Below are 10,743 nucleotides of genomic sequence, written 5' to 3'. Positions count from 1 at the left end.
ACAATGCACGCAAAATACATTGATAGATAGATAGTTAGATAGATAGTTAGATAGATAGATAGATAGATAGATAGATAGATAGATAGTTTGCATTCTTACAGAAAAATCTAAAACTATGTAATGTATATACTATCTATCTATCTATCTATCTATCTATCTATCTATCTATCTATCTATCTATCTATCTATCTATCTATCTATCTATCTATCTATCTATCTATCTATCTATCTATCTATCTATCATTTGTCTGTCAGTCTATGTTTCTATCCGTCTGTTTGTTTGTCCATTTTTTATCAGTTCATCTATTCATTCTTCTGTTTGTCGAACGATATTATATCCTAATATAACAAAAGCGAAAATTCCCGGTCTTCGCTGCCACCGTCGATCTGGCTCGTTTTTCCACTACGCATTCTTTATCAAAGGAGATGACGCTATCTTGTCGGCTTCCGTACACTGGCATTCTAACGAAGCATCTGGTTGGCTGAACGGTGTAAACACCATGGAGCTAGAATAAGCGCACGAGCCCATTGGTTAGCAGTCGCTGAGTCGAAACGTGCGGTAAACGTTGCTAAACGAAATAGGTAAGTAACGTTAAATGTTTAATGCTTTTTAATACACGAATGCATTTGACGCTAGCGGGGGTTTAAAATAACTGCAGCACTTTAAGGTTACCTTAGCTAGATCTATAATGACACGTCTATTAAGTGATACATTGGGTTGAAATGCTAGCATGCTAAATTAGCCTCTTATCGCTAACGTTCACCGGCAATTTTCAGACAAATAAGGTTAAACCTCTTCTGGAAATCCCCTATGTGGTTTAAAACATAGGGCTATTTTACAAACGTCTTTAGTACGTTTAGTCAGCTTTCTAACGTTAATAATTTATTGGGTGCCTTTTCTATTTTTGTTGTTGTCACATCCTTTTAGCTAACAATGCAGACATGGTACAGTTTTTTCTACAAGAGCGATTTATAATCTTCATCGTCATTCATTTTCAGTAAAAATGAGTCTCCGGAAGCAAACCCCAAGTGATTTCCTGAAGCAGATCATTGGGAGACCAGTGGTGGTGAAACTGAACTCTGGTGTCGATTACAGAGGTACAAACTGAAATATGCGCTTTGTTTTTGTGTTTGTATTTTATATTTATCATTTACAAGTTATCGGTGGTATGCAAGAAGGGATTGATCCTATTCATTGTTTTGGAAGTAATAACTTTCTCCTTAATAATATAATTTCAGTAAAGTATTCTTTGAAAATTCTAAATAGTGAAATCATATCAGCAAATGAATATAAAAAGTACAACATTGTTCACAGTCAAATAGGTAGTACTATGTGCTTTTCAGGTCATACTTGCATGTGATTTTCAGACCGAATATTCAAAGTACCATGGTAAACAATATAGTGAACATGTCACAATTTGTCATTGAATGAATGTGCAAATCTAAAACCAACTTTACCTCAATTGCTGTATCCTTCTCTTGATCTAAGGCCTTTAGTCTGAAAGCTTCCGTTAGTAGTGTCACCATTTTCTCACACTTGGACATTTGTTATCTAACTTTTTGATTTCTGTGCAGTTTATTGTCTAAATCAATATTGAAGACCCCGTGATTTTTTTGTTTAGTGTTTTTTTCTACTTGTTAAAGCAAGTGTGGAGTTTCCATCGGCTAAAAAAGAAACTAATATTAAAGTGTCTAATATGTTTCAGTTAACAATTAAACTAGAGTACCATTTAAAATATTTTCATTTTAAAATATGAAATTATATCTATGTAAAAATAAACAACTTAATTTCTTAATTATACTCTCATTATAGAATATTAACAGGAGTAAGTCAACATACTGAATTAGGGCTGCACAATATTGGAAAAAATAGGGTGATTTTTTTTTTTTTTTTTTTTTTTTTTTTTTTTCTGCGATTATACATTGCGGTATATACATATAATTTCACAAGATGACTTCAGTAACTCTGTTTAGAAAGAATTCATACACTGCAAAAAGTGATTAGATGCTTTACTTTAAAAAAAGGGAGTAAACCTGTTGCCTTAAAATAAACCAGTTGACTTTACTAAAATTTAGTAAATCTGTTGTAACTTGAAATGCTTAACTTAATTTTTGCAATTATGCACATTACTCATTTACCTAATTGTTTTAAGGCAATGAGTTTGCTCACTTTTTTAAGTAAAGCAAACTTAGTGCTTTTTATGGTGCAATTTTACATTGGTTAAGATGATTTTGGGATAAGTTTTACGGTGGAGTCGAAATGGTGTTGGGTTCAATATTGTTTTGAAACTCAGTAATCAAATGTAAAATAACACCAATATTGTCTTCACTGTAAAAATAATAATTACCCAATTAATATTTGTTGTTACTTATTAATATTAATAAGTGTCAAATTAATTTCTTGTACCCAAATGGTTTAAATTGATTTAAAACCTTTAAGTCACAGGCCTTAAAAACATCCACATCCAAATAAAAATCTTTCACACTATTAGAACCAATTAGATAATAAGTTTGTGATCTATTAATCTCAACATGACGTTACAGGTCCTGCGATGTGAATATTGCAGATTGGTACCCGCGATATCAATGCTAAAATGATGTACTGTGCTGAAATTAATTATTTTTAAAATGATTAAAACCCTCTGTGAAAAATTGTGTTAAACATTGTGCTTGGAATGATAGTGGTAAAGAATAAAGATTTAAAATGACAAACCATTGTTTTAATTAAAATTAATTAGATTTTAATTGAATTTTCTTAAATTAAATAATTGTGGGCTGCAATATGATTCTTAAACGGTGTCTTTTTATATGTCATCAATAGATTCTTGTTGTAATTATGCCTAATAAATTTTTTCTGTTAATCAACAATGTAATTTTTTTTTAATTGGTGTCTCTAGTAAATCATGGTAAAATGTAGTATTTTATTGGTGCAGGATATAATGAAATGGGCACATTATAGATAAATGGCCAAAAAAGGTTGATACTTACTTTGTTTAACCCATATATTTTTAAAGTCACTTCTACCTGAAATCATATTTTAGAGCTTTAGAATAACTTAACTGCATATTCAATGATTAAAAACGTTATACAAGTGTCACTTTTCCAGATGTAGAAATCACCTTTTAAATGAGACAACTTTGAATTTGCAAATGGGGAAAAGTGGATTCAAATTAGACTTTGTTTTTGTTTCACCTTTTATTTGTTTTTTCTTGTTCTTGGAAATTTGCTAAGAGCAATTCAATTGTAGTTCTGGTAATAAGTCATTTGGGAGTTCGAGGAGTACTGTTCTGCATGTAGCCATCAGGTACATGCTTAGCTTAAAATGTATATATTTTTAAATATGTGACAGTTACTGATCTACATCCAATGAGAGATTGAGCTTGCTATTAAAAATGAATAATAAAAATAATCTGTTGAATAAAATAAAATTCAGTCTTGTATGATATCCAAAATGAAAAGACATATTTCACAGAGAAACATCATTTTGGCTCAGATATGATCTAGTCTAGAGGTGCATAACTGTGGGTGGGATATTTTGCTTTCACACCCACCCAATCTATCCCAAATATCACGTAGAAGAAAATGTTACGTTTTCCAGCAAGCACTCTACATTCCTGCCTTTACCCCTGATCTTCCAAGAAGTCCTCTGAAATCATAATGTAAATATGTTCCGTCATGCGTAATGTGCGTCTTGCCTTCAGGAGTCCTGGCCTGCCTTGACGGCTACATGAATATTGCGGTGGAACAGACAGAGGAATATGTCAACGGCCAACTGAAGAACAAGTACGGAGATGCATTCCTCAGAGGAAACAATGGTAGGTCTTTATTTATTGCTATTTCTGTTATTTGCAGCTTCTTAAAGGGATAGTTCACACAAAAATAAAGTTTGTCATCATTTACTCTGCTTACTTTTTCCAAAGCTTGTTGTTCCAAAGATGCTTAGAAGAATGTTGGTAACCAGTTGCCATGAGCTATCTTTCCATTCAAAGATGTAAATTAGATGCACAACTGGATTATTGCATAAAACATTTGCGAATAAAGCATCGTTTCAATTCAGTGAGTCAAGAGAATGGGTGACACGGTGGCTCAGTGGTAAGCACTGTTGCCTCACAGCAGGAAGGTCGCTGGTTCGACTTCTGGCTTGGTCAGTTGGCATTTCTGTGTGGAGTTTGCATGTTCTCTCCTATGAATGACCGCTGTGGCGACCCCTAATGAATAAAAGGTACTAAGCTGAAGGAAAATGAATGAGTTTAGAGAACTAAATTTTGTCAAACTGGTGGCCAATATCAAAGAGAAAAATGGAATTTGCTGCTATAGAAGAAGCCACTTTGGGCATTTATCTTGTATAATAAGTTTCTAGAGCATCAGAGGACAAAACTCAATGAAGAGTAGAGGTGTAAGCCCATTCTTTGGGAGCGCAGCCACTCAGGACAGTACTGGGATGTCATAATACCAAACCACTTTTAATGACAGACTATGGCTAAGGCATTTAAAATGACCAAAACAACATTTCAGGTGTTGTGTAATTTGGTCAAACTGCTGGTTTATCCTTTAATGCTGTCCCATCACAGCCATTTTTGGTATCAGATGATCTATTAAAACAAAATCACATGAGTTTTTGATGTGCAAGCTGGAATTTATTCAGTAAATGTCTTTCCATCATAGTTGATGTAAATTTTTTCTTTTTGCGCAGTTATGCACATTTTCGAAATTGATGCAAATCTTTGCATTTCCATTAAGAATTTTTGTGCAATATGTGGATAAAAATGGGTGGATGGTAACATGACTATTAAAACCCATAGTATAATTTTTTTTTTATTCAAATGGAATTTTTGGCTACTGTTTACCAACATTCTTAAGAATATTTTCATGTTTTCAAAAGACAAGCGAGACCCATGAGGGTTTGGAACCTTTTAAGGGAAACTATGTGTTAAAAAAAGGGCTAACATATTCAGCTTAAAATGGAAAACATTGTATGCGTTTTCCTGTTTGTTTACACAAGACACAAATCTGAAAGCAGTTTACAAAGTGAAAGTTTTTTTAAACGTTTCCCTGTTTGTATAAACACCTGAAACAACAGAGTTTTTGAAAATGATGACATCATGCTTTTGCATAGTAGGTAGGGCTGGATGCGATCTTGATAAATATTTTCCATATTGAACAATAACGATATATATTTCAATATAATTTGTTAATGCTTCTAGATTTAAGAGTATCCCAACACTTGCTATATTTCCATCCAAAAATGCGAATTAACTTTATGCACAAAACTGGAATATTGCATACGACGTGCGAATAAAGCGGCGTTTCCATCCAACGAATCAAACAGAACGAAATCGTCATTTCATGAATAACTGGCGCCAAATATATATATATATATATATATATATATATATATATATATAGTTAAAAAGAAATTTGCTGTCATAGAAGCTGCGTGAATCTTTTCTTTGTTTAATGAATGATTTGCTCCTCAATGCCGTTTAAAGGCCTCAGACGCGGAGCACAGACGCTCTTAACAGTTCTGGAGATAAATAATGTAATAACACTAATATTGAAACGGTTAAGGCATTTTAGAATGACCAAAACCACATTTAAGAAGTTTTACAATGTGCTCAGCCTGCTGGTTTGTCCATTCACACACATTTTTATCATCACATGATCTCTTATAACAAAATCACACAACCTTTTTTTTTAATGTGCATACTGAATTTGTTCGGTAAAAGTGTTTCCATCATAGTTTATGCGCATCTTTTCTTATCAAATAAAAAGTTTATTTTCAAAATTGATGAGCATCTTGGCGTTTCCATCATTTTGTTTATGCGCATATCCAAAATGCGCATTAAAATAGGTGAATGGAAACGTAGCTATATAATTTTTTTGGTGGCCAAAAATTCGGTACGTTTCTAATATCAACACACTTCTAGATTCCTTTTGGTGCACATTTCTGCTGTGTGATTGGCTCTTGGATCAATATAAAGTAAAAAGTGCAGAGCTTATAATTGTTATTGACATAAAATTTATTGCAATTTGATATAATATCGTTTATCAGGCCAGCCCTAATAGTAGGTGTTTTGTGTAAAGCTATTGTTTACTAACAAGGTGACAGCGCCAAACACTGGCCTGGAATACAGTATGTAATGCAGTGTTTTTGGCGGATTGATTAAAAACGTTTAAACTTTTTTTTTTTTTTTAAACACAGGAAATAGTTTATGCATTTGGTTACATCGTTGACATGTAAATGTACCATACATGTTCATCTTTGGGTGAACTATACCATTAAGCAGAAAACTGTGATGCAGTTACAGAAGCTCAGAGTATGTTAACGTCTGACTTTTAAAGATAATGCATATAACAAATGAAATTATTGTTTTCTTTGCCCTCTAGTGTTATACATCAGCACCCAGAAGAGGAAGATGTGAAGCTGCTTTACTTGTTTCATCATACATTGTTAGAGAAGTCAATTGTTTACTGTTGATATTCATAAATCCTTTGTTAGCTGATAATAATGTCTAAGTTTGTTTAATGTTTTGTAACACACATTTGCTGTCCTGCAGAACGATGCAGTAAATCATTTGTTTTCCAACAATAAATTGTGTTCATGTTTCCCTGATTTATCAGTTCTCGAGGTGCCTATGAATATTTAAACAGTGATAATTCAGTCATAAGAAATTGCTGATTAGCACTTTCAAGTCTGGAGGTTGTTGAAAGCTTCTTTATCTCCACATTTCATATCCAATACATAATCTACCAGCTGTTGCACATTATTTGATCTAACAGCCTTAAATTGCATGTTGTATTTTTTTTTTTTAACCCTGATCTAATTGTTTTGGTGTCTTTTACTTTTTCCAGGGTTCCAGGTAAGCCAAATGTCGAATTCCCTGACCTTTTACTGACTAAAAAGCAGAAGTTTTATGACCTTTATGATAATTAATAGACAAATAGGCAGCAGTTATGTTTACCAGTACCTTCAGAATTTTGTGATTTAGCGATTTATTATTTAAAAAAAAAATTCCCTCTGAATTTAAGACAAAATCAAGCAAATGTAGCAGTTTAGAAGAGCTTGCCATTTTTTTTGAATTTCCACAGATTTCTTGCACTATCGTTTAATAACATTATATTTGCATATAGAAAGTGCTCATCCGATTTGTGATGCCTTGAGCTGTCATGGACACAGGATAGCACTTGTGCTTTACACAAATCATGAGACATCGAAATGCACATTCAGCCACAGCAAAACACAAAAAGTGCCTCAACTTTTCCTGAAATTTAATGAGAAAAGGCACCAAAAAATTTGTCATTTTAGGCCACAATGATCAGAAAGAATTTTCCACAAAATCTAGGAGGGACAAGTTGAGCACTGCACAGACAAATGAAAAAACAACCACAGACAAGTGGGAAATGAATCAAATGACAGTAAAAAATAGCTTAACCATAATGATAGACAAAAGACTTGAAACAACATAATACATTTTGATTAAAATAGAACAAAATTCATTTTGAAAAATGGATTAAAATAACAAACAAAAATCTGTGATATATATGAGTTATATCACACTCATAGCAGTGCGACATGGCTGTATATCGGCACTGGGGGGAGGCGTGCGTTGGCACAAGGCCGCAGGCTGAGTGCCTTTGTGTCCACCCAGTGACAATATACAGGCATATTGCACTGCTACGAGTGTGATATTGCGTTTATACAACAGTTCGAGGGCGTAATCATGTGTATATAAAAAAATCTAACACAGGGAGTCTAAAAATCCTTTTGTAAGAGGAACTACTTCTGCCTTTCCTTCACATTTGCAGCTGACTGTCAGAACAGCAGAAACCATTACTAATTCACAAACGTCACATTAGAGCTAGTGTTTGAATGATTCTCTGGCCTAATGTCTAGTGATGACAAAACAGGTGATTTTGCCCACATTTTAAGATTATAAGGCTGAACAGCATGAAATGCCATCAGTCTACAGAGATTTCCCAGTATTTCTCTGTTGCAATCGGGATATCAAAATGATTAACCCCGAACAAGCCAAAGCAGCGCAAATACTACCAGATTACTGCTGTGTTTGTGATAAAGAAAAACATTAAACACATGCAGGCATTTCTTCTTTCTTTCTTTTTACTGAACTAGTCTGCAGTAATGAAAACAGGAGACCCGTTAGAAACAAACAGATGGCCAACCAAAAAGTAACTCGGGGTTATACAAAGAGTGGCCAACACAAAATACATACATTCCTAATTCGAGTCTAATCTCACACTCAATACACTACAGTTGTATGGTATAAATACAGCACTGCAACATGCGAAAGAGAGAAATGGGCTGAAAAATCACTTACCAGTTTAATAGTGATTTGATCAGCTGTAATTAGAAAATATGTTGAGATTTTCTCCTCAAAGGGCTTATGCGGTCGGTCGCCATCTTGTGGATGGACAGCATCAACCGTCTTTGCTCTGCTCAGTGTGACAGGCTGATGGATGCCGGTGCACTCTCAGAAATGACAATTATTCAAATAGGCGCTGTCCTTGTGAATAAACTGCAAAGCTGCAATCTAAACAACTACATTCGCAACTAAAAAGCCTCAAAAGTACATTATGTTGTCCAACAGCAGCTAAATGTCAAACTGTAGTGAGTTTTTTCATCTGCTGTCACTCTATGGGGCGGAGTAATACACAAGGGTGAGGAGGCTGTACTATTATGGGAATATCACAAGGCTATCAGCCAATCAGACTCGAGAACCAGACAGAACTGTTGCATTAATCCAAAATCAAACCTACAGTGCTTCAGGTTGTTAATGTGTCGGTGGTCTTTGGGTAAGGGATTCATAAAGATAACAATATAATAAGTTTACGGCACTCAAAATAAAGGCTTTTAAAAAAAATCACTTTTCGAGTGCCTTGGACTTATGATTTCATCGTTTAAAAATCGTATATTTTATAATCTGTATTAAAATCATACAATTATTTGACTTTCAATGTCTGTAATGGTCCATTTAAATTTCAATGATATCCCAGAACCTTCCATTACATTTTTAAAAGGCAACCTGCTTTTCCTAACGTTTGATTTAAACCATCCTGGCACCGTGACACTTCGTTTGGCTTCTAAATAAGCATAAGATGGTTCTCTGGGTTTCAAATGAGCTTTACTGTACGTGCTTTTGTTTTATTCTCACGTGGGAACATTGTGCTTGGACCCGTATTTCTCCTCTCTGTGTATCCACATACATGCTCTTTGCCCTCGTTTAGGAGACAAAAGGCTGCCAAGGTCGGCCCTGAATGCGGGATGAAGGACACAGTATTGATTAAACCTTGTCTGTAACCGGAGTGAGCGGGGGCTTTCTAGCAAGAGCCTGGAATCATTATGGCGACCGCAGCAAATGCTCTTCTATTGTAATCAAAAACCAGAGCCCCTCTCGCGATGCTGCTTTGCGCTCTGAGATTAATTAGCACCGCTCACTCTAATGACCTGATGACTAAATATTCGCTGTCTTATGAGGGCTGATCTAATGACCTAGAGCAACAGTCTGCAACATTGGAACTGGCAACAAATGCTGGATTCTGAATCTGTGGACAGGTTATCACCATCATCATATTGCATTTATTATGTGGATCTGTGTATTGGGCATATAGATTTGGTTGCAGAATTGTAGATGTTGGGGAATAGCGCCAGCTCCGATACATTGGAGGTTGTCTGGACTTGCCCTTTCGCATAATGCTATTTTGGCTGTGAAAGGATATGGCACGTTTGCACTTTTAGGCTTTAGCTTTTATTAGACTGGATTGTTGCATTGATGTTTAGGTGAGTTTAAAGTCTGCAGCTCCACCAGCAGTTGGACTCTCACATTGCAATGCATCATGGTAATTCACAAATACTGTAGCATACAGTAAAACAAGGGTTACTGATATATATATATATATATATATATATATATATATATATATATATATATATATATATATATATATATATATATATATATATATATATATATATATATATATACCATAGAATAATGTTTCATTAGTTAATGTACTTACAAACATGAAATAATTAACATCCAAATTCACACTTGTCAACATTAATGTACCGTGAGTTAACATGAACGTTATCTAACATGAATAAATACTGTAACAAATGTCTTGTTCATTATTTGATAATGTATATTTTATTGAGGATGTATTAAATAGTTTGACAATGACAATTACAGTTTTTTTTAAACACAAATTGTAGAATTCATTTTTTTTTCTTATGAACTTTGTAATCATCTAAAAAAGTGAAAAAAAATCCACGAAATTACTGATAATACAAATAAAAATAAATATTTACCATCACAAATTAAGTTTAAGTTAGAATTGTTAGCCCCTGTTTTTTCCCCTCATTCGCTGATTAATGAAGAAGATTTTTTCAACACATTTCTAAACATCATAGTTTTAATAACTCATTTCTAATAACTGATTTATTTTCTCTTTGCCATGATGACAGTAAATAATATTTTACTAGATTTTTTCAAGACACTTCTATACAGCTTAAAGTGACATTTAAACGCTTAGCTATGTTAATTAAGCAGGTTAGGGTAATTAGGCAAGTTATTGTATAACGATGGTTTGTTCTGTAGACTATTGAAAAAAAAAAAGTAGCTTAAAGGGGCTAATAAAATTGACCATAAAATGGTTTTAAAAATTTTTAGAACTGCTTTTATTCTAGCCCAAATAAAACAATGAAGACTTTCTCCAGAAGAAAAAAAT

The 10,743-nt window shown here is 33.8% G+C and overlaps 1 protein-coding gene across 1 annotated transcript; it reads left to right on the top strand.

The window, feature by feature from the left end:
• Positions 1-473: 473 nt before the first annotated feature.
• lsm6 (LSM6 homolog, U6 small nuclear RNA and mRNA degradation associated) lies at positions 474-6,613 on the top strand. Its single transcript, XM_056472718.1, has 4 exons — positions 474-582; positions 1,000-1,098; positions 3,702-3,815; positions 6,388-6,613. Exons 2-4 carry the CDS (start codon positions 1,005-1,007, stop codon positions 6,420-6,422), a joined length of 243 nt encoding a protein of 80 aa, XP_056328693.1. The 5' UTR covers positions 474-582; positions 1,000-1,004; the 3' UTR covers positions 6,423-6,613.
• Positions 6,614-10,743: the final 4,130 nt, after the last annotated feature.

This window comes from Danio aesculapii, chromosome 1 (assembly GCF_903798145.1).
Source record: "Danio aesculapii chromosome 1, fDanAes4.1, whole genome shotgun sequence".
NCBI lineage: Eukaryota > Metazoa > Chordata > Actinopteri > Cypriniformes > Danionidae > Danio > Danio aesculapii.
Note: the sequence above shows the minus strand (reverse complement) of the source record. Positions and strands in the feature narration are given on the sequence as shown.